At 39.7% G+C, this 25,736-nt stretch overlaps 1 protein-coding gene and 1 pseudogene across 4 annotated transcripts in view; both read right to left on the bottom strand.

The window, feature by feature from the left end:
• Positions 1-25,736, bottom strand: part of Astn2 (astrotactin 2) — a 979,028-nt gene that overhangs the window by 524,943 nt on the left and 428,349 nt on the right. For 3 of the 4 annotated variants that reach the window (XM_048459341.3, XM_085686117.2, XM_087904947.1), the window contains 3 exons: positions 8,257-8,341; positions 7,166-7,240; positions 6,280-6,417 (listed from right to left, as the gene is read on the bottom strand). In XM_048459341.3, coding sequence (XP_048315298.3) covers positions 6,280-6,417; positions 7,166-7,240; positions 8,257-8,341 — 298 coding nt within the window. The remainder of the gene's footprint in view (positions 1-6,279; positions 6,418-7,165; positions 7,241-8,256; positions 8,342-25,736) is intronic. The other variant, XM_085686116.2, reaches the window with a different exon arrangement.
• On the bottom strand, positions 15,766-15,866 carry LOC146895050 (U6 spliceosomal RNA; annotated as a pseudogene).

Below are 25,736 nucleotides of genomic sequence, written 5' to 3'. Positions count from 1 at the left end.
ACAATGGGGGAGATAGGGAGAGGGAGAAAATAGAATAGTTGTTTATCTCTAATATCCCCAGAGTCTTTGCCATGCATCCCTTTCTGCTCCACTGACTGCTCCAGTCTGACAGAAGTGAAAGCTCCAGCCTCTACTTTGTTCATGCGTTTAACCTGTGGTGTTTTCTTGTCCCACAACCACACTGTGCACTCTGAGCTTTCCCTGGTGACTACCCTACTTCTAGTCACAACACATGTAGTTAAGTCCTGTAACAGTTTGGTTTAGAAAGCAAGTGTGTGATTCAGGACAAGGTAAATAAAGCAATCTGCCCCTTCAAGAACTGATCTGAACTGATGTTCCATAATTATTCAAATAGAGGCATCAGAGTTTACAGATGAGGAACATGTACTCAAAGGGGCCACATTTCCAGGATTCAAATCCCGATTTGGCATTTCCTAATGGTGGCCTTGGGCAAGTTACACTACATACCTGAGCTATGTGGCTGTTGTTACGCTGCATAACATTATGTTGTCAGGCCTACTGGAGCATTGAGAGTTTCACTCTGGTGATGAGTGTCAGGTTACAAGACTGGGTTTGAGCGCAACCGTATGCGCAAGAAAGAAGCCAAGCCAGAGGAAAATGGAAGGGAAGGATAGAAAGAGATAGGAATAATGCATCTCCATACCAGGAGATAAGTGTCCAAGCTCTCATGCACTTTATTTTTTAGTCAAGCAGGATAACTTTATTTTTGTTTCATTTCCTAGTAGAGTTGAACTCAAACGTCACAGAGTGAGTCATCCAAGAACCTGTTCCATTAAACTGCTGGGCTAATCTCCAGAATATCTGGCTCAGTAGATGCTGCTGGCTATATTCGCTATAAACAACCACAAAAACTGGGGTGGTTTGAAATATAACCAGAAGTCTTAAATCAGTATTGCTGGGTTGAGATCACGGTCATCCTTCTTGTGGAGGTGGTATAAGTATTGTGTGTGTGTGTGTGTGTGTGTGTGTGTGTGTGTGTAATCTAGCTTTTATGCTGATTATTGGCTTTCCCTGGCTCATGGCTGTAATACATCAACTTCACACTCCTTCACATTGTCTCCTCTTTATGTGCCAAATACTCTGTGCTTTTCTTTTATAAAATATCGTTGTGGTGTTCTAGCCACACAGCCATAAGTAACGTAAACAAGGCTATGTTAAAGTCTTGATAATATTTATGAAAAGTTATTTAAAAAACAAATGATATTAACAAGGATTAAGTATTAAAGCTTCCTACATTTGGGTATCGCTTTTGGTCTACCATAGATCCAGTGTGAAAATCTGAGTTTCTAACTATTTTTTTGGTTGTTGTGGACCAGTAGGTGACAGAGTGACATCCTGCATACTTGATTCAGAGATTTCTACATCTGTAGAAACCCCTTTTTAACCCCTACATATGTCTGGCCACTTCTAGTATTATGTTTTCTTTCTGCCTAAAAATGTCCCTCTTTTGGGAATATCACAAAGTACATCTTTTTGTGGTTTTTGTCTCATTTAATGCATTGAGATTTTTTTCTTATATGTTGTATCTCTACTACATATCCCTCCATATAATATATGTTCAATAAATTCTCAGGGCTTGGAATTGAAAGGGCAAAAGAACAAGAAGAAATTCTTAATTCTATTCAGAAAGAATTCAGTGTGAAAGCGATCACCAAGTGTGCAATGCTAGCTTGCATTCTGATATCCCATTATTCTTTCAACATTGTTGAGAAATTAACAGCACTTCACTATTTCATTTTCATTGATTGAGATCATAGAAAAATCACTGAGGAGCTCCAAATGCTGGGCTTTGTGGATGATTATTATTCTAACTACAATAGCTATTCTCACATTTCTCTTATAAGAAGATTCTGCTCCAGGCCAAACTGTGAAGAAGGCCCAGTGTGCAGCAAGAAGCGTTGTTTGCCATGCTTCCCTCTCCACAAGGAACTTTTATTTCCTTTCTCCAGTCAATCTCTTGTTCCATGCTCCTTGCTAAGCCATGAGCCTCCTGAAAGCAGAGGTAAGCCTTAATCACACGGGTAACACTAGGGTGCTTGGCACACTGCCTGGCACACAAGAGGCACCAGGGACTGGAAGGTTTTATCCTTCTAAAGAACTGAAAGAAATTCATGAGCTCGAGTCCCCCCCCCCCCACCTTTGTAGCCGGCATTATTAGTGTCTCCAGTACTGAAGCTCTCATACCCAGCAGCGTCATGCTGGGACAGCTAGAGAATAGGAGGCCACCAGGGAAGGGCTCTCCTCTTTGCCCCTTTACCCCCATCTGACTTGAAAGTTTTCTCTTCTTCCTAAATGCTGCCTGTTCTAGCCTTCTCATGATTTATACTTAATGAGCAGTGTTCTTTCTATCTTGTGAAGACAGTGTATAATTCCCTTTCCACCTCTCAAAACATCCCCTGACTACCCACACGGGATTCTTCATTTATTCAGTAAAGATGTCCTTGTCCATAAAACCACGGGCCTGGCAAAACACAGGAAACTGCCCGTGCTCCTTCAAATTATTATGACACACAGATTAGCATAAGCTCTCAACACTAAGACACTGTTGATTTAAAAATGGACCCTCAATTAGATGCAACCTTTTTGCAAGGGAAAGACAAAAGAGTGAAGAAGAAAAAGAGGAGAAAATCCATTGTTTTATCAATATAAGCATGATAATTAATGTCTCTAGAGAGCTAACCATTGTCAAGTTCGGCACTTTACTTGTATTAGACCATTTAATTTTATCTACTCTATTATGCAATATAAAAACCAGCCACAAAATGAAAACATCAATCCCTCCATCTCCAATGTACTCAAGCTTAAAGCACAAATACAGAAAACCTCACATTCGAGTATTTGATGGGATGAAGGTGTGAACTGGGGTGGTTCACAAGGGCTCCAAGGTTTGTAACTTTAAACATTGAACCTTATGTTTAATCAAAATAAAAGATTCTCACAGAAATTGTGTACTTTGATGAATGTTCAGGAGAAGTGCTTATAAAAGCACAGCTAAGATGAAAATATCAAACTCCATCAACACCACAGCAGCCCTCCAACTGCTCTTGGCCACTAATCCTCTATCACCCAAAGTAATACCAAGGCTTTTACAAACTAGTAAGCTCAATAATATATATCATTGTAAGAGTATATATATATATATATATATATATACATATATATATATATATATATATATATATACTGGATTTTGTGGTTCAGTACTATTATACACACACATCTACAAGTTTCTGTTGCACACCTACTTAGTGGTGAAATCAATGTGTTAGGAATCTGTACATCTAACATGAGTAGACACTACCTGACAGATTACCACAGTGGTCATGTTAATTGTTTAAGTTAGGGTTTCTATTGCTGTGAAGAGGCACCCTTACCACAACAACTCCTATAAATGAAAACACATTTGTTTGTGGCTAGCTTACAGTTCCGGAAGTTTAGTTCATTATCATCATGGTGGGACATGGTAGCATGCAGGCAGACCTGGTGCTGGAGAAGGAACTGAGAGTTAAGCATTTTAATCTTCAGGCAACAGAAGGAGTCTGAGTGCTACATTGGGCATGGCTTGAGCATAGAAGACTTCAAATCCTGTCTCCACGTCCTTCAATAAGGTCACACCTACTCCAATAAAGCCACACCTCCTAATAGGACCACTAAATGGGGACATTGTCTTTCAAACCACCACACTAATTTATGCTCCTGTAATAAGTACATAAAACTTTAATCTGCTTCTTATAATGGCCATATTTTGTTAATATTAGTTTTATTAAATTTAACTACCACAGTGGGTCACAGCTTTTCTGACTGTGATTGTGAGAGGCACTATACTTCTCCCCAGATGTATCATGTTTGGATCTCGTCCAAACCTGTGGTGCACCTTCAAGTCAGTCCTGCAGTCCTGCTGTATGTGCCCCTGTGGCTGTAGCTGCCACAGTCCTCTTTCTCAAATTCTTGTTGGGATTCCATGTCAGCGATATTGGTTATCTATAATCATGATCTATTATTTATTAATTTCTAATATATTACCTGACTGGGACTTATTAATTCTTAAAATACTCATGATATGTTTGCCTGGGCAGCGCCATGTCAAAAAAGGTTTATTGATATCACTTGGAAAACTCTACCAACTTAGTGAAAATCACTTCACATGGAAGACTATAATTTTTATCCACCCTTGCTGAGTAAAGACCAAAACGTGGTTTTATCACTTCCTAGTAAGAACACAATCTGGTCTTTAAGATAGCTTTTGTGTGCTTGTTTAACATTTATAAATAAAATAAAAAGAACAGCATAGATTCACGAAATGATGATATAAAGATAAAGTGCAATTTCATCAGTAAGAATCTAGTATATAGGGTACCATCAGTGGGTATGAGCTATTGTACATAGGGTACCATCAGTGGGTATGAGCTATTGCACAAGGGTACCATCAGTGGGTATGAGTTACTGTACATAGGGTACCACCAGTGGGTATGAGCTAGTATACATAGGTTACTATCAGTGGGTATGAGTATTATCCTGTTATTTCATGAGGAAGCCCTGCTATCTTTATTTTACAGACGAAGAAATGGAAACTTAGAAAATTTGACCTGGCTGTATCTTATTGCTTATAAATGGCGGAAATGACATCATCACCCAGTCCTTACAACCCCACAGCAAGTGACTATTAGTGCATCTGACATCTACATCTTCACTAAAGTCCCAGGTTGCATATAGTTCTGCAGAGTGCCTTTCAAGGGATTTTAGCTGAGGTCATTAGAGCTCTTGAGAGTGGTTCTATTAGATGTACATTGTTATACTTTTGCAATAAGCAATGCCCAGAGACTTTAGCAAACTTTTCTTGTTTCATCTGCTTCAAACCTATATTAAAACATGAAAATGATGGAAACTGTGATGAATCAGTTTGAATATACAGAAATATGTTTGTTCTTCAATTTTTAATGATTTGCTACTGCATTTTGTAAATGCTATTCACTTATTGTCCTAATTAAGTTCTAAATTTCTTTAAATTTTTAATTATGTGTACATATGTGTTGACATGTGCACATGAGTGCAGGTGCCTCTGGAGTTCACAGACGATGTTGAATCCTTTGAGTCTGTAATTACAGCTGTGAACCATCTTGGAAATGAACTTGGGTTCTCTGGAAAATCAGAAAACTTTCTAAACTGCTCAGTCATCCCTTCAGCATCAGTATTATATCATTTTTTAAAAGAAAGCTGTTATGAAAATATTAATAGCCCAGGAAAACATGTTAGACTCATCCATCCATGTGAAGTGTAGCAGATGCAGAGAGCTGCTCCTCAGGGAGCTCTCAGAAGAATATACATGTTGACATACACGTGTTGACAACGTTCCCATTGGTAGTGAATCTGTGACAACTGCTGAGTAGTAGGGTAATAGTCACAGGCACTCATCAGGGCCAGGTTTTAATTTTAGTTCACTCATCAGTAAGTGGTGTGCAAGTTGTTTACATAATTAATACTAGAATTTACTTATGGCAGCATCATAGTTTCTAGAAGGTTTCCTTTAATCAAGTTAGAGACAGAAATAACGCTTCAGTAGAAAAATCCAGACTTGTACTAGGATCAGATCTAAGGCCCCTGACTTAATGAAATCAATAAACATTTAGTAGATGTCCAATATGTACTAGGAACTAGGGACGACAGAGCTAAGCAAATTATTTTCCTTGACCTTGAGAAGTACGCCACATAATGGGACGGCATAATATATGAACCACTAATTAGAAGAAAGCAAAGCAAGTCTACAAAGGAAGTTGCTTGTGAGGGTCAAGATATGAGAGTAGAGATGTAGTCGCATGCATTTCATGAGTTAAGATAAAGAGGACTTGACACTTTGGGAATCAGAGTTTGTGAATTTTCTAAATTTTATTTTCATAATAGAAAACAGCCCATCCTTCAAACTTTCATGACTTTCTATCATACAGCTAATTAATGATGGTTTATGATAAGCTAATTCATAATATATGTCACAGTGAGTGAAGTATAGCAGCATCTAATAGTTTTATTTTTTTAAATAAAATCACAGAAGGAGAATAATGAGGGTAGCCAGGGCAGCACAACAACAGAAGATGTTTCTAGGACTTAGGAGCAGATGGATTTGACAACATTCTCTAATATACCAGGCCTCTATCAACACTCCTGAACTCTTTCCTTCACAAGAACGCCTGTGAAACTGAAACAGAAGGAATCCTATGACTTTAAGAAGTCCTCTACATAGTGTCTTAAAGATGACTTCCCTACCTGACATCTGCAGGATCTTCAGTGACGAGCACATCCGTCTTACAGGAGGCCAGGGGGTTGATGGACAGCTCCACCGGTGGAACCACAAAGCTTTTGCTGACCGGAAGCCAGAGGCCTTGGCCCAAGCTGAAAGTAGACCTGCAATTTAAGAGTTTCCATTGGGGAACTCCCCGGGAAGCAAAGAGTAAAAAGAAAAAGTGGGCCCTCCTCCCCTCCTTAGGGGCATTTTCTCATTTCTCCACCCAACATAATGCTCTATATTCCCCAAAGCATAGTGTTAGCAGATTTACTGGTATTGAGATGCTTGTCTCTTAACTTTATTCATCATATGGCCCTTGCATTTCTTTGTGTTGCTTGTTATCTTTGCATGAGTAATGAGGGGACACTGTGAAGGCAGGAACTATTGTAGCTCTGCTTCCCTGCCCCATGCAGTCCTGATGCCCAGCAGGAGTTCTTTAAGAAGTCCCAAGGAGCAGTCTGGCACAGAGGATAAGAGCACGGAGCCTAAATCAACCCAAATCAGCATCTTATTCCCTGGCCTGCCACTTAATTCGCTGTGTGCCTTTATCTGTTTAAGCATTGAAGTTTCATAGAGGATGCAGAGGTAATAGGAAGAGACCAAGGTTATATAATTTTTAAGTGGGTAGACTGAATAATCAGCAATGCCTCTTCTAGTTCAAGTACCAAAGTCTATATGTCTAGCAGCCAGACAGATAGGAACCAGATTCCCATAGCAACACGGGCCGTGATGCTGCCTCAGTGCCAATGAGAGTTCTTTTATACTCAGCGAAGCTCAGGATCAACACTCTAAGACTGTACAAATACACATTCTGTGTAACCTTTCTCCTTTCCCTAGCATCATACCCCAATAAAACTGTCAACTCACCTGAGAATCTTTTCAGGGGCTTGTTCTCCTGTCACCAGATCATAGCCCCTCTCCAGTGTTGTATAAGGCCAAGGTCTGAGGAAATAACGGAGGAAACAGAAGACAAGACATTAGTATTGTCTAATTACTAATTACATTAGTATTAGTCTGAGGTAAGTTGGAGTCGTGCTGTTCAGTAATAGCTATACGAACAATCACATTCCATAGAAGTAAATGCTAGATGTGACTTTCTACATTTTAAAGAAATGTTTTCATATCAGAGAAGGACTTAATACTTTTGTTCAGCTCACTTGTCCATTTTTGTGTTAACATCGAATAACCCAATGCCTCCTCAGCATACTTATTGATTATTTCCTGTTTGGGTTGATGAGTAAGCATTAGTGCTGTTCTCTAGAAGCTTCCTGAATCATGCACCTCTAGTAATGAAGTATGAGGCAGCCAGAAAATAGGTGTTACTTTTTATTGAGATGCTTGTGTGTGTGTAGAGTATTTTGATTTATATTTAAAATAATACTTTATTTGTTATTGAAGAATCTCATATAATGTGCTTTGACAATATTCATCTAATCTCCACTCCCACTTCCCCAACCACCTAACTCCATGCATTCTTTGTTTTCCTATTTCAAGTCCATCAAGTTCAATTTGTTTTGATCACATAAACTTGGGAATAGGACCTGCTCTGGAGAGTGATTGACCTACCAAGGGTCATACCTTTTAAGACAATTACCAAAAACTATCAAAATGCTGTTATGTCCTCAGTTATGGGTAGGACTTCATGCTCACTTCTCCTCACCCCCTACTGGGGATTTTGTCTTGCCTGAGCGTGCTCAGGTCTTTTGCAAGCTGTCGTAACCGCTGTGAGTTCATATGTGACTTTGTTCTGTTGTGGCTGGCAAACACCTTTTGCTCATAGTCATCCACTGCCTCTGGTGGATGACTTTATAGCCCCTCTTCGGAAGCCTTCAGGAGGGTTGGTACAGATGTGCGATTTAGGGTTGAGCACTCTGCAATCCTATTTTCTGCAGATGCTAGATTAGGCGGCAAATGAATGGGCGTGCTACTTCCCAGCCCTGAGGCCCTGTGTCACTCACCCTTCGCTTTGCCCCCAGTCACTGCGAACACACAGATGTCTGTGAACTGGGTCAGGGGCGTAACCTTCGTGACAGCTGCACTCCCCTGTAATCAAAAGGAAACAAGTTTTGTGATACATTGCCTTTACACATATACTGGTTTTTTGGGTTCTCTTGTTTTGCTGAAAGTTTTGGGAAAGACTTGTGAAAAAGGGAACCGTACCCCCTGACTACTGTGGGTGGCGCGGTTGGTGTTTCCGCTCATTTGTGTCTTCAACCACTCACCTTCCGCCTACTACAGTTTGGACACATTTAACCAAGCTCTCAGTCCTACACCAGAGACACAAAGGCAAAAGGTGTAACTCAGTGGTTGATGGGGCTCAACGTTTGAGAAGGAAAACAGGAAGTAGTTAGGTAGTGACAGTCTATTTTCTAAATATATATATATATATATATATTTAACTATATATGTACATATAAATAAATGTTTGTATTATGATAGTATACATGTATTGTACAAGCATAATCAGCAAATTAAATGTCTTCCAGTGGAATGAGTTAGCCTTGCCCATCAGCACATAAACCCCTGGTCAAATGCCAAATTCTTCAAGAAATTTTTGATTTCCTCTTTGGAAAGGGTGTTTTGCCTACAGTTTAATCTTTTTTTGGTTTGTTCATTTTCCTTTCTTTGCCTCTCCCCTGCTGTCTCCCTTTTAGTCGAGTTCTCTGCCCCTGTCCTGTTCTTTATCTGCTGTGTGCTTGCTTCCTTGTATCTCTCTGTCCATTCCTCTGCCCCTTTGTTTTCTTCACTGGCCATGTCTGTGTGAGGCTGCATGAGTGCCTCCTAGCAGGCCCCACTGTGAGGATCTCTTCCCATTGCCTGCAATGATTTCAGCATGCCTTGTCTATCATTTCCAAAGTTCAGAAATCTATAACAGTTTTCAGAAGGTTTCTTATGATAACTGCTCGGTGTATTTCTGAAGGTGTGAACTTTTAAAGTTAAATTAGTTATTTTCCACCAAAGGTATACTTGTGAAATGTTGGCATATGCTTCTTTAAAAATAGAGTCCATAAAAAATAAATTTGGGGGGTAAAATGCTTTCAGTGGAGTGATTCTCCATGGGGATGATACACATAACTTTCCCCGAACTTTATTTTGAGAAACCCGCATGGCTTTGGCTTGAGCTCGTGGTAGAGCACTTGCTTTAAGTTCCACCACCAGTGCTCGCACGGAAAGAAGAAAAGAAGACATGGCAGCCTGACCATGTGCAGACCCACCATTCTGCCAAACACACCTGGGGGACGCCTTTAGAAGCTACATGGCCTAACCTGCTGCCTTGAAGAGCGTAGACCCCGGCCCTCGACAATATGAGACCCTGTACAACTAACCGTCAGCTACGTTTGGTCAGTTTCCTGGCTATGCTATTTGAGTGCCTTCCTTTCCATCTTTTGGTAAATCATAGCAATTCTAGTTGGTCTGACTGAAACTGTTCACAACATGATGAGGGATATGCATTATTCAACATGGAAGATTTAAAGACTTTTCAATTTTGACCTTTAATTTTTCTTGCATTTCATTTTGAATCTCTTCAAAAATTGAAAAGGAACATGATAGACACTCAGAAGTCACATTCCAGAGTTGAGACCACTTATAAGGGTCCATATATCTACTAGGTGTTCAGATACACTTATTTCAAGCAGACCTCAAGAAAAACAAGGCCTCCTGTCATCTCTGCTTCATTGAAGAGAATTACGAGCCTCGGAATCAATATACTAACAAGCTCGAGCTGTTTGACATAGCAATTGTGAATTCAATCTTCATTTTTTACATGTACTTATTTATTGTGTACATGCATGCACATACATATAGGGGCTTCAAGTATGCCATGGTACACATGTAGAAGTCACAGAAAAATTGTAGGAATCAATCCATTCTTTTGCTCTACTATGAGGGCTTCAGGTATTGAAATCAGGTCATCTTGACTAGAGGTATCCTTCTATACATACTATAAACCTTATGAATTAATGCTTTGTGTAAACAAAGCAAAGCCCATATAAACAAGACCAGTTAGGGACAGCCTGTGAAGCTATCCTCAGACTACTTGTTTTAAGACATTTCTATTTATCTAGTAAAGCTCCCCTTTTCAACAAGAAACCATGAATGTTATACACCCAATCCTACCTAAAGCAATCGGAGAGGAACAGACAAACCTTTAACTCATTCTATGCATTAGAATGTGTATTAACCTTTGTGTGGCCAGCACTTTGCAAGTGTTTGACAAATAGCCCAGGCTTCAGAAATATTGGTCAACATGATTGGGAGAAAAAGAGTATATGGAGTCAGAGGATGGGTCAGAGGTAGATTCTGAAATACGTAGAAGATTGTTGAAAGGCAGGAGGAGAGACAGAACAGAGAAATTTATCTTTCCCCTCCCCTAAGCATGTGGTAAATCATCATGGTGCCTTATGACAGGTAGTGATGCTTTCTGTAAGCCTTCCTCCAATATCATGCTTGGGGAGGTCCGCTGAGTGGGTGTGCTGTATGTATGATCTAATCAACTGGTTCTTGCAGGAGGAACAGAAAATTGACTCAAAAGGCTGAGAGCCTTGAATTTGGATAGTGATAATTTGCCAATGGGGGAGGGGCAGGACTTGCTAATGATGTGTTAAAATGCAACAGACCCTTCATGAAATATTCACCACTTTAAACACGTCTAATATTAAAGATTAAAAGTCCTGGGATTTGTCCTCGAGACTCCCAGAACTGATTTATGATCTGCCAAAAGACACAGACCTCGTGATTCATAAAGGGAGAGGTAAAATGGCTGCTCCTGGCAAACAGGAAGGAAGTCAGGCTCCAGGGAGCAAGGAGAAAGCTGCCCACCAGTGATTCTCCAGGAAAGGGCACAATCTTCCACCCCTCCCATTTCTTTTTGGGAATACCTGTGACAGTGAGAAGTCTGTTCTCTTAAAGGGCACTGCTATATTTTTCTCCGTCTTTGTGTGCTTACTGAACAAGTTTTTGTTGACTCTGCTAGATCATTAATTACTGTCAGTCATTATACAACAAATATGTATTTTGCAAATGAGAAGCAGCCACCTTAGGGACCCCAATCGGGCTGCCTTGAGAATAGGAAACAGGCAGAAAGAAGGCAGATCCCCTGGGTCTGGGATCAGTCAATCAGACCAGGTTTCAGTGCTCACCCTTTTCCTGTCTAGCTGTGTGACCAGGGAAGCAAGGGTTGTGAGAATCGGCTTTAGCTCCTTGGCCTCAGCTTTCTCATCTCTACACTGGGAATGAACTGACAGTGCTGTGAGTTCCTCAGAGAGCAGATGAAGGCAGTGAAGAGCAGAGGCTACAAGCTTAGGCCAACAGGAGTTGATGGCCAGTCATTGCTTTCCACCCCTTTAGTTTTAATTCTAAGATGGTCTCTGGTAATGGCCACATTTTCTCTAGGGACACACGTGTTTTCTGGACATCAGTTTCTCCAACTACAAAGCTGATGGTTGGACTAAATATCCATCAATTCTGAACACCGAGATTTACCCGTTTGTGTTACCTTTCCAAATTCCTAACCTCTGATCTCTGAACAATTTATTTCAGTTTTGGTTATGTTCACTATTAGTGGTGAGCTGGATGTCTCTGGCAACACCTCCATCAATGCCATGGCTATTGACTTTATCAACCCCTCTTTCCTATTTTGCTGATTCAGCAAATTCTCCTCTATTTGCAACTAAGCATTTCCTTCTTGTCAGATGAAAAGCCTTTGGCAGCTGGATTTAAGGGTTATTAACCCCTTCCCAGAGAAAGTACTTTTCCCTACTCTGCGTCTGCATGCCCATGCTATCAAGAATAGCTCCACTGGGACACACGTTAGCATGTTAGCAGTCTGATTGCGAATGCTTGAGCTCCCTTACATCTGTCATCACTGTTAACACTCCTGAAGAGACATAGGCCACCTCCCTTGTTAGGCTGTGTCCCTGCTCCTAATACACGGGCTTAGTAAATAAGTGCAAATAGTGAACAGATATAATTCACAAGTGGGATAGCCAATTTTTATTTGTCTATTTCCCACACTAAACTTGTTTTTTTTTCTTTGTTTCCTATTGCAGGGAGTTTTTATCAATCACCTTGGATCACAATAAATGTACTAGTAACTGATTATTGATTTACTGAATTAGTATTTATGGACAGAAGAAAGGAAGAAACCAAGGAGGGAAGAAAGTAGGAAAGACTAATGGAGATATAAATGCAATACTCATGAATTGAAGCTGGTTTCATTTAGAATAACAATGGAAGGACCTTCCATCAATGACAGGTATTTGCCAGTAGAGCAGTCATTGTGAGCATGAGCTGAGGAAATGTCCACAATAGAACTCGATGCTCATCAGGACAGAAAAGGCCCTTAAAGATCCTTTAGTTCAAATCTTCCAACCGTCATTTTCAGAAGAGGAAGCTAACATTCAGAAAGTTAAGAGACTTTGTCAAATCTCCGGACTAGTCTCTGGGGTAACCAAGGTTGGAACCAAAGGCTCTTGGCTACCAGAACCACCAGAGCTCTTTAGGTGGCTTTGGCAGTATAATTCTTTAGTGCACACTGAAGCCATTTTAAGGGAACCTTTACCCTTTTTACTCCTTTGACATTTCTGAGTTTCCTGTAATGAGGATGTTACATTTCCAAGCAGGTATTATAAAAAGGTAAAATGAATTTGAAATATACTTAAGCACATTTAAAACACACATTTGTATGTGGCTAATAATGCAGAGCTTAAAAAACCATTTAATCTCTTCATTAAAGTGGTTCCCAAAAGGGAATTCAATTAAACAAATTTCTATCATGCTAGTTACTAAAATTTGGTATTGCTGGCTACAGACGCGCTGTGCTGGCTGTAAAATATTTACTCTTCTTATCTCTTAAGTCCTATTTATTCAGTTCTCACTTTTATGTTGCATGCATCCTCTCTTCATAAACTCTTACACAAAACAGCAGAACCCTGCTGTTCATGAGCAAATCAGACTAATCCTTATCCAAAGCACTTCAAAGTGAACAGCGCTCTTCTGTTAATCGCATGTGGCCAATGGACTGGTGAAGTGGTGGCCTTGCAAACTCCTTATTCTTGATTCAAAGTCTGCATCTGCTACTAGGTGTGGAATAAACAGGTCAAGTTGCTTCTCTCTCTGGTCCGCTTTCCCTACATATAATAAGACTGAGACCAAGTATCTACTGGAAATTTCAAGAGATATACTTTAAAAGTCCTTAGCACAGTCTTTGGCACACTTTTTGTTGCTGCTGAAACTAATACATACCCTTGAGTTCTTACTGCTCCCAATGGAAGAGGCCCATTTGAAATCTTGTTTTGACAAAAGGAAAAGGTACTAAGAACAAAGTATGGCTATTCAAAGACAAAGACATTGTGGGTTATTGTTTTCTTTTTAATCTATAGGGTTTGATGTGTCAAAAGAGGCTATCTCCATGACTCTTCATCTCTTCAGAAGCCCTGGTGCCTGTTGTCTTTTTTTTCTGTGGCATTTCCTATTGAAGGAGGTAAAAATAGGTTCAGGGCACAGGTAGGAGGCTGCTCTGCTGCCTTAAGGAAGGCGTTGGATGTACAATCTTTTTGCTCAGCCTATCACTCTGACTCCCATACTCCCTCCCTGTCATTCTCTTATGATTCCATTTTCACTTGCTTCCAGCTCAGTCATCACTTATCAACACCGGCCAGTGGTGCTGTTTGCTGTTCACTTTCCTATTTACACTTTAAGTCCCTGTTGCCTGGAAAGAACCCCCTGGTCTCTCAGAGCACCGAGCATGGCATGCTTCCCTTCTATGACCGCAATGGGCCACTCTGTCTCTGCAACTTAGCCCAGAGTCAGGTACAGGATAGAGGGACAGGGCAGGAATTCCATTACTGAGGGCCACACTGTTTCATAGAGTAATGGGATATAGCTGACACTTGTCATTGCATGCAGCTTCCTTCTGCAGTGTTCTCTAAGCCATCGAGGGAGGGAGAGTAATATAGATGTTCCAGTTTGGGATGAGTCATTCACAGATACTTGAGGAACAGGGTGATTTGAGATGCACTTGCAGACTCCAAAATTTTCTTACTCTAGTCATGTTACACAAAAAGGTGTATATATTGTATAAGTGTGAATGGGTGCATGTGAGAATATTGGTGTGCATATGTAGGTACAGACACATGTAGAAACTAGAAGAGGGCATGGTATGCACTCCTTTCTCACTTATCTATCCCTGTGATTCAGGGGCTCTTCCTTTTGATGGGGCTTATATTTTCTCACATATCCTGGAAGCCAGCAAGTGTTTTTTCAATGGATAAATTGGGATAACTAGGGTTTTGGGGGATGTGGACTAGAGGTGGTTTACTGAGAAACATGGCTGGTGTGAAATGGAAAGAAAGTGCTATTAAGGTTCTGTATAAGGAGGCTTGTTTAGATGTTGCTCAACTAAATGGCTGTTTCACTTGGGGAAGGACATTTACTTCACTGGGATTGAATTTCTCTACCAATACAATGTACCATCTCACTGACAGTTGATCAGCTCTGAGCAGACATCTTTACTATCTGTTTTCCCTTTACAAAGCCAGCAAGATTCCAGTCTTGTTAATTTCAAAACCACTGAAGACCAAGATATAAACCTGCATTTCAGGTGCTGGCTCCCCACTGTCATTCATCAGTAGGCCTCTGAGGAAATTTAGCTATGGGTTGAAAGGTTCCACTTGCATGAGTTAATCAGATGTAATAGACAATGACTCTGTTCTTGGGGCAGACTCATCTGGGCTGCTGAGAAGCCACCAACTCCTGGGTCACACAAAGGTCCTTGCTCCATAGCTCAGCCAAGGCAACCTCTCTTCATTGACTTCATTGCCTATTTTCTAGACTCATTCCTTTTTGAATGAACCATACAAATGATTATCTGCACATTAGTGTCAAGGAGGGGAAAAAAAGACTCCCTGGAAGATTGAGGATGCCACAGAATGGGGGGATAGATCACCAAAGTTTGCAAAGGGTGCAGTGTAAACAAACTGACCACTAGGATGGAACTGAGTTTAATTGACATATACAAGACAGCAAACAGATACAAAGAACTGTGGTCACTGCCTCCAAAATTCCCTCACTGACCCTTGTCTTGCTCTCTCCATGTTTCTCAGAAAGTTAGGGTGGTTGGAGAGCTAGACTCACCCTGGTAAGGCAGTAGATCACTGGCCTGGGAGCCAGGGCACTCTGAGGCTGAATATTTTTTATTTCTTTCATGCTGAAAATGTTGTCTTGATCAATGACTGGGCTTCTTTAATTGCTTTCCTTTTTTTAACCCTTTTCTTTTTCCTACTTTTAAAACAAACATTCTGATCCAAATGTAGAATTTTTCAAGGAACTTAAAAACAACTTGACTGTGATCCTTTGAAGAAAAAGAGCAATCAGTTGACTGCCACTTACTACAGAAGGTGAGGGCTCCAGGAGTGATCTTTACAAATCTACAGTTGTGTTTTGACTGACAACTTTTGTAATAACGGATACAAAATATATGCTTTATGAATTTGTCCCATTGTTGCACCAGGAGCATGTTATTCTTCTCTGAATTGTTCCAATTTTAGTATATATGCAGCTGAAACAAGTGTAGAGACTTATTTCATTTATGCATATGTATATTTGCCAGTATGCGTGTTCATTCATACACATATCTTCTGATGCCAGAAGAGGATGTTGAAACTCCTAGAGCTAGAGTTAAAGTGAGTCCCCTGAATTGGATTCTGGTAACCAAATTTAGGTAGTCTTTGCATAGTATCTTGACTGCTGAGCCATTTCCCCAACAGCATAGAGAAACACTTCTAGGCCTCCATTTCCCCATGAGAAAATGAGCGTGCTAAACCAAATTTATTTATAAGAAGTGTTGAAGACAACACAAAATCAATGACTATACTCCTGTGCACATAGATATCCCTTGGTTATTGAAAAGGATGTCATTGTTTTTCTGCTGCTAGTATGGACAGCATTATGGTTACTATCATCCAGGTGGAGTTACTGAATTTTCTCTTTGTTTCAATGACTTTTTGTCTCTATGGCTATAACTTCCCTCTTAAAGTTCTTGATGTGTTACATGTCTTTCTTTCTCCCCCTCACATGGACCTGTCTCAGCTCTGTCTCAAGACTTTATTTCTCCAGTTTGGTGTATTTGTTGTTCTCTTCACAGGCTGTCTGAACCTGGTATGGAGAAGATGAGGACTAGGAGGTGAATCTACTCAATTTCCTGCCTTCAAGGACTAGGTGGAACACACAAAACCAGTACAAGGAGTGGTGTGAATTGAAAGTAAAGTGTGTGCAAAGAGACACTGAACCAAAGAAAGGAGCCCAGACCTCTCTCTCAAGGCCAGGATGTGCTTCTACAAGAATAGGACTATGGTAGCTATGGAGGATGAAAAGACACACAGAATGGTCTTTATCAACTTCTGAGTAGTGTTAGAAGCTCTTCATGGTTGTCACTAGTTCATATCACCTTCAAATCACCTTGTGAGGTAGTTTCTAATGCTAACTATCTTATAAAAAATAATACTGAACCTATAATAAGTAAAGTAACTGTCTTGCTCGAAGTCAAGATACTGCAAGACTCCAGGAGTCACAAATAGAATCCATATAACCTGACTTCAGATCTTGTGTTGCTACCCCAGGTCATCCTTCCTTCTTCCCCATAAGAAGTATGGGACTTCCGGATCAAGGGGAACATAGCAAAGGCAGATCACAACATACACACACACACACACACACACACACACACACACACACACACACACACACATACTAACGGGGTTGCCTTGTTTCCTTAAATCGGTGGAAACAGTGGTGCCAGACTCAATGGGTACTTAGACATCTTGGCTTGATTTTGACAATATAAGGAGCCAGTTCTTGAAAATGTGTCTCTTAAAGAGCAGTCATTTTCAAGTGCTGAGTCTAGGAGAAATGAGCAGAGAGAGGCAGTTTCAAGAAGACAGGTATCAGAGAAGAGTTTGAACTCCGTGGCTTCATGATTTTATAAAATTACCTGTCTCTGACACAGATTCAGATGTCCCACTTCCAAGTTAGTCATCCCTGTCGTATTCATTGAGCAATGTGGAGAACAATCAACCGTAAATATTGTCTACAACAACCATGATTACTGTGAGAGTTACACAAATGTCCCTTCCTGATCATGGATTTTTGTCTTGTCCCCTTGATTCTAATTTGGAAAGGAGAAGGTTATAGGACTCTTACTGAGACCACCAAGTCTCTTCAATTTTAACTTGAAGAAACAGAGCAGGAGGTAATTTTACTCAGAATTTACAGAAGAGGGATGAAATGGAAAACCTTGTCTACTTTACTTGGCCTTAGTTTCCACAGTTAGAACCAACACAGTTAGGATTTCAGCCCCAATTCACATTATTATAGAACCAGAATATTGCATCACATTATAAAAGATGAATGGACTTAATTAACTTTAACTGGAGGTTTCTCATTCCATCTGGTCCTGCAGCCACTTTTAGAATAACCACTCAGAGCTTAATATTAATTACATACTGTTTGGCCTATTAGCTCAGGATTATTATTACCTAACTCTTACCATTTAAATTAACCCAATTTCTATTATTCTATATTTTACCATGAGGCTTGTGGCTTGCTACCTCACATCTTGTTTCTTCAGCAGATGCTGTCTCTCTCCTTCTATTCTGCTTTTTTCTCTCTGTATTCAGTTTTGCTTTTCCACTTAGGTATATTCTGCCCTGCTATAGAACAAAGCAGTTACTTTATTAACCAGTGCTAATGAAACATATTCACAGTATACAGAGGGACACCCCACATCATCTACCATTTTCTGTCTAATTACAAGAGGAAGGTTTCACCTTTAATATAGTAAAATTAAATATAACAAAATGATTATCAAGTAAGAATTACTTCTAAATATTTAGTCTATTTGTATTTGGAAAAATTAAAAAAAATACTCTATCATCTATCCTACTTTTGTGAATCTAAAGTTTTATATTAAACTTGTTTTTTCATAACTAAGGAAAACTGTAATTACAACTATAGTCTTCAACTCCATCAAAAGCCCAGAAGAATATAATATTACCCAAGTAACAGGAAGTACACTGTAAGAAACTTCCAAAACTCTATATGACAGAGACATTTTGCTAACTGGAAAGTCACCCAAAGTTCCTCTAAAACATTGTGGCATCCCCCTTCAGCTTATAGACCTTGACTATCTAGCAAAATTTTTAATGAAGCAGAAAATCTGAAGGACGATCCCACCTATTTTGGCAAAATTCATCAGTTGCTTTCTTTTGTATCCTGCACAATCTTGAGAAGACTCTTCCATGAAGGAGGAACCCTGAAGGACTATCTCACCTTGTTTTGGCAAATTCCACAGTCATTTTTCTCTGAGTCTTGAATGTCCAGTTTATACAGCATATTATCAAACAATCCAGGTAATAACAAACATTCTTGCCCAAATGGCTAGCCTTGTCACAATGTAAACAAACTCCATAAGGAGCTTCTTTGATACCCATCACCCTCTCTGAAGTAATTGGCGCTGCTAGGAGCAGACATATCTGACTGCTGAGAAAAATCTAAGTTCTTTAAACATTTTAAATGCCGTATTCTGTAGGTCTTTGAATTGTTTGAATATTACCTATCTGATGACGTGGCGTGATTGGTAATTAATGGTTCGCCAGACTAGCTTACAAAAGATACAGCTTTAGTAAAACAGAAGGAAAACTTACATCAGAATCCCAACCATCCGGAACACTGGAGCCAGGCCAGAGAGAGAAAGCGGGGGAAGTGCACCCGCCAGGTTAATAGGTAAATTTTTGCCTTAGGGCAACAGGCCCCATGGACAGAATGTGATTGGCTGAATTCCCCTATCACTTATCCATCTGAAGTTTATCTCTGCATATCTATAAAACCTAACCCTTTCCCTCTATTTTGCCTTCTTTCTCCCTGTATTCAGTTTGGCTTTTCCACCTAGCTATATTCTTCCTTGCCATAGAACAAAGTAGCATCTTTATTAGCCAGTGGTAATGAAACATATTCACAGCATACAGAGGGATATCCCACATCATCTACCATTTTCTGTCTAAGTTTGGTTATTATAGTTTACTATTAATTTATACTTTTAACTATATATTATGTTTTAAAATGAGCTATCTAAACATAATACCTTAAACAAGAATATAAATATACATATTACAAAATTGACCTTAAATTTATATCAGTAAACCAAAATCCATATCAATGTAGAGTTATTGATTTCTATATCACATCCCCCCTTTTTCTTTAGAAAGAAATTGACTATGACCATTCACCATTTATAACCAAGCCCCTTTAAAAAAACAAGCATTTATAAACAGTATTTTGGGAATTATGTGTAGTGTTCTATACTACTTCCTGATAATTAGATGTGTTGGTAATCTTCTGGGATCTTGAGAAAATTTAAAATTATGGTTAAATCTTGGTGGTAGTAGTATGTGAAGTTGTATAGTCTCAGTCAATTGCCTTGAAGCTGTTCTAGGTGTTGGATCATCTGGACCATTGCTCCCATAAAGACCTCTCAGAAGGTCTTACTTGATCAAACTATATTAGCCTGGATGGAATCCACAACTTCTCATCTTCTGTGGAAACAAAAGCAAATTCTCTTTTCCAAAGCAGCATATCTTTGACTCAACATTTGAAGTTAAGATACCTTTAAGTTGGTTTAGCTTATCAGCCCCCACAACCTAATGTCTCTGTGTTGTTAGTTCATTAACAGTCAAAAAATTCAAACAAAACACAATAGTATACATAACCCACATTAAATGTATTTTCCATTTTTTACATGACTTTTAAATTACTTTTATTTGAAGTTTATTTAGTTTCTTTAAGACTTTGTTTTATTTGTTTAAACTATTTATTTTTTCATAAAACTGCCTATACTCATTTTTAAGGCTACATACATTTTTTAAACATACTGTGACATTTTTTTTGAATCTGTGTTTGCATATTTGTAATCATTTTTTGACCAGGAGAGTTTTTAAAATGCTAAGTGGGCATGGCTACAACCAAAGCTGAGGCTTTAGCTGTTGGTGCCTTTCTTTTTATCTTTCTAACATGGTGGAGGTACATTTTCTGAAAGCTCTGGGAGCCAGGCTTACCACCCCAACTCTAGAGACACAGTGAGTCCCCATCATCATCAAGCAGCTTGTAACATGCTGCCCACAAACCCCATTCAAGTGCTCTGTAGCAGGACCTCTTCAAAAGCTATGCCAGTGGCCAGCATGAACCAGAAAGCTGTCACTTAAAGGAACAGTGTGTATGTTCACAGTCAGCAAATAGAGCCTATCTGAAAAAATGTGACTACCAAGAAGATGTTTCTGACTCTGTTTCTGTGTGTCTAAAATCCTTTCTATAAAAAGCTTTCTCAGACTTTATGAGGAGCTATGTGCCCTGTATTGGCACCATTTGTAACTGGAAGTTTCTTTTCCAACCTGGTCCCATAGTCACTTTAAAATAAACACTTAGAGGCTTGATATTAATTACATACTACTTGGCCTATTAGCACAGGCTTATTATTAACTAGCTCTTACAACCTTAATGAACCCATTTCTATTAGTCTATATTTTACCACAAGGCTTGTGAATTGTCACATCTTGCTTCTCTGGAAGCTGCTTGTATCTCCCTCAACTCCACCTTCTTTCTCCTGGTATTCAGTTTGGCTTTTCCATCTAGTTATATTCTGCCATGCATAGGCCAAAGTAGTTTCTTTATTAACCAATGGCAATAAAAAATATTTACAGCATACAGAGGAGTATCCCACATCACTTAATTTACCTTGATTCTCATGTAAATTAACAAAATGACCCAACCTGTTCATCCACTGTACTTTTGCAGGACCTTAATGACTGAAAATGAGGCAATGTGGTCATCAAAGACATGGAACCCTGAGCTGTTTTCCTGAAAACTGCTTGTTGGCCTCCCTCAAGCTGCTTTACCCCTCTGAGATTCATAATTCTCTTCTGAAAATGGGAAATGAGATCTCTGACCTCTCCCATTTGTGAGACTGATGTGAGGATAAAATATATACTTAAGTTAGTCAGAACACATGATGATTAATAATGCTGTTGTTGCCTACACGAAAATAACCTGAGAGAGTGAAGTGAAACATACAAAATAAACTAAGTTAAGGGTAATTATGCATTTTGTAAAGGGTTTTCTCACTCTGGGGGGGGGAGAGCGGAAGGCAGAGGGAGAGAGTAGAGAAAGAGGAAGAGGAAGAGAGAAAGAGAGAACAACAGACTCATTGGTGCATTTCCTCCAAAATGCTTAGCTGTCTTTGGGACTGCAGTGTCAAATTGCATTTAGACAATTAAAGCTAAAAGGCTACTGAATTTTAGCAGAATAGTTAAGTTTGGCTACAGAGGTCCATTCCTACATGTCGAGCCCATACCGGTGATGTCACAAAACATGATAAAGTGATCTGAGAAGAATGGTACCCAATGGGATCTAAGTAGCACAGGACCTCTGCTGTTGTCTAGCCATCACATGGGGAGATGTAGGAACTACAGGAAGTTACGTCATGTCTCCACTCTACTGCAGAAGAATCTCAAACTGACCTCTACCTCCATTCTATGGAGGTGGTCAGGACATAGCTGACTTCTCAACGAAACCAGAGAACTGTCCCAGCTGGTCCTCTCCATCTGGAATATTGTGTTATTTGACATAATATGTGCAGTCTACTGAACTCAGTTAATTCTCACACTGCTAATCTCAGTGCTGACCTCATTGGTATATGTTCTATTGTTCTCCCTCACTCACTTTCTAGTCAAAGTTCTGCTTCATGGCTCTCATTTTAGCTCTTATTTTCTCAGTTTCCCTCTGGCATACACTTCTCTGCCACTGTCTTCCTCTTTGTGTATCTTTATATTCTGTATTGTCTACTTTTCTATAGTACTTTCAGCAAGAGAAACAAGGTTAGAGTCAGAGAAGCTCATATTAAACACACAGGGACATCTTAGTTTTCTTAACCACCAATAAATTACAAAACATAGCCCTACTTGGGGGTTGGGTTAAAGATTAAATAAGATACTGTACTTAAAACTGCCTTCAATGAAGAATATAGACACACCACTCTAATCCCATACCTCTTTTCTGATGTATGTTGACCTCCCTCCCTTCCTTCCTCCCTTTTTCCTCTCCTCCCTCCCTCAATTCTCTCAGTGCCCCATCCTTCAATCCTTTCCCCCTCTTCCTTTCTACAGACCTTACTCTCTTTGCATTTCCCACCCCCACAAGCCATGTATACCACAATCTTTAGCCCATCCCATTCCTTCAATAATCTAATTGTGAAATGCTACAATTCTTGTTACTGAGGTACATATTCTTTCACAAAAATATTTCTATGGTACACTTCCTTATATATTGATGGACAATCATGAATCATTAAAATCAAGCAAGGTATGTCCAAGTACCCCATCCGCAGCTTCACTAGAATCTGACTGTCCCGTTCTGCTCCATTTTGATCCATGAGAGGTTTCATCAGGCTGTTCATACTGCATCAAGCAAAACCACCTGGGCTGCTTGACTGGTGTACCTTATATTAATAGTTGCTACATCCTAAGGGAGATTCCTGGTGTGGCCATGTTAATCTATGCCTTGTCCCCTACTGTGTGATATAAACCCAAACTCACGTAGGGAAGATTTTTCTTTTCCTTTTTTTAAGAGAACCTTCAACAACTTAACTAATAGAACACACACACACACACACACACACACACACACACACACACACACTTCTACTTCTAAATCACACTGAATATTAGCAGCCTAAAGTGAAAGGAAAAGGGAGAGGATGGTGTAGAGCAATGAAATCAAATGGAATCAGATGGAATCAAATCCTGAGAAAAGACTCATGCTACTGCTAAGCGCTGTGTTTTAAACGGCTGCCAGGAGTTCTCTTATGCTCAGAAAGCTATCATTTTGCTTTTCACTCTATCATGATTAAGTCTTTTGTGGCTTCATCATTGCCAACTTTGGGGAGCCCTTTTTTGCCCCTAATCTAATAACTTCTATTTGCTTACAGTGTATATTTGCTATAGAATGCACCAAGTACTCTGTACTGATTACAAACATTGCAATAATACAGTAAAAGTGAACACTTCTTCCTTATTAAAAGAACAGGAAATTGGGGTCTAGGGAAATTGAATTACTTAAAATATACCTAGAGTCAAGGGCAGAGCCACGATTTTGGTCCACTGCTGTTTGATGTCAATGCCCATACTCTTCCTATCTTGTCTCAACTGCTTCTCCAAAACCAGACTGGTGCACCATTAATCCAGACAGATTTTTCAGTAGTTTCTTTTATGACCCCCTCCTTGGTGACTGGATCAATTTTGGATTCTGTATTCATGAAATAAAGACATTCCTGAAGCTTGGAAGAGACAATGTACCTTACATATTCTCTACTAAAACGGTTACCAGGAACGAGTTTTGTTGAGCACACCCTCTCAAAACAGGTTCTCTAAAGCATTGACAGAAGCCAACACCACCTTCCTGTGTTAGAAAGGACATGCAAAATGATTGTGTTGGTACTAGAACTTCATAGGTCTCCCTGATCAACAACTTGTAAGAACTTAGTCCACACTTAGCACAGATTTTCACTGAATAGCCCATGCCTTCTGGGACCCATGTAACATACCTCCTTCTAATCTCTCCCCACAGTGGGCACAGTATGCATCAGATTTCCTTACAGCTCTTTTTTTGTTCTTATTTATTTGGTTTTGGTTGACCCTACTCACATTCCTTCATCTTTTCCGTTTCTCAAAGACACCACATTCTCTGGTCAGGTGTTGTAGAGAAATCAAGCTAAGCCAGAAGCTTCCTCCTGTTGGTTAGTATTCAGCATACTTAAAGTTTCTATACAGGATGGTAGGAGAGAATTGCCCTCAACAGTCTTATCCTGGCAGGTAAGATGTGCCCATTGATGCAATAGTGGTAGTGGTCATGAATTAATAGTTCTACCTGTCCATCTTCAAGAAGACACTGATGATTGTATAAGTGCAGGGCCATCAGCTTGGAATAATACTCTCATTATTCCTTGAGTTCAATACCCCTTATTTACCTTACTGTGTTCTACCTCTAGCTGACTGTGGGAAGCAATGTTCTGTTCAGCCCCTTACATTTTACTTGTCTACTTCAGATGTCTTTTTTCCCATGTTGTAGGTCTTTGGTGTCATCTTCTCCTTGGTTTTATCTTCAAGCACAGCATGAAAACTGGGACTGGAGTTTCACACACATTAGAATCATAGCAAATAAATTCCCCAATTTTGATGTCAAATCATGAAATTGGTTTGCTGGAAAGTCCACGAGGCTTTTTAGGTATTTTAGCACATTATTTCCAATGCTGAGCATACTGCCTGGCATATAATTGGCGCTCACCAAACAGAAGCAGTGAAAGGAGTGCATCATTTAGATTCTAGTCACTTCCTACCACCAGCCCTGTTAGTACCTAAAGGAAACCCACCACCTTCTGTGACATGTATCTTCATCCTGGGCTTCCCACTGGTCTCCCTACTACTCCTGCCTCTAGCCTTAGAGGACATTTTTTTTGTAGTTAGTTGGTTGATGTGGGATTCCCCTCTCTATGCTGTGAATACCATTTGTTAATAAAGAAACTGTTGTGGGCCCTAGTAGAGCAGAACAGAGAGGTAGATGGGGAAAATTAAACTGAATGCTGGGAGAGAAGATGGAATCAGGGAGAAGCCATGTAGCCACACCAAAGTCAGACTCCAGAACTTTACCCAGTAAGCCACAGCCTTGTGACAATACATAGATTAATGGAGATGGGTTAATTTAAGATACGAATTAGCCAGAAATATGCTTAAGCTATTGGCCAAACAGTATTGCAAATAATATGGTTTCTGTGTGATTATTTCAGGGCTGAGCATCCAGAAACAAACAAGTGGCCTTGTTTGTAATAAAGTTAGTACTTTATTAATTATCTTAAAATCTAAGCTAGGCAATGCCAATTTCTCCCTCTGATCAGCATGCTCCCATGGTTTCTTACTGTGTTCAGGGTGAGAACAAGTGAACTGATGGATATACAGTTCTTCCATATGCCTTCATCCCATCCTCTAATGCCTCTTAGCTTCCAGTGTATAACAATACACCTTTAACCATTTTTCTTGCAAATATGGGGCTCAATATCCAAAGTCTTTGCACTTGCTCACCCTTTTACATGAATGATGATTTCCCTGGATATTTGCAGAGAGTATTTCTCTCACTTATTCAATGATACCCACCCTAAGTAATCACTGAAAATACACAATGCTCTTCACAGTGCATGTGCACATACACATTCACACCCAGACCCATCACCACCCTCACCACCTCCTTCCAGCATGTGATGTACTTTATTTTCTATTATATGTATTGTCACTCTTCAGCCTCCTGGCACCAGAGACTGTGAGCTCCGTGATGAAAGCTCTCC

The sequence above is a fragment of the Myodes glareolus genome, chromosome 3, assembly GCF_982192425.1.
Source record: "Myodes glareolus chromosome 3, mMyoGla1.1, whole genome shotgun sequence".
Classification (NCBI taxonomy): Eukaryota; Metazoa; Chordata; class Mammalia; order Rodentia; family Cricetidae; genus Myodes; species Myodes glareolus.
Note: the sequence above shows the minus strand (reverse complement) of the source record. Positions and strands in the feature narration are given on the sequence as shown.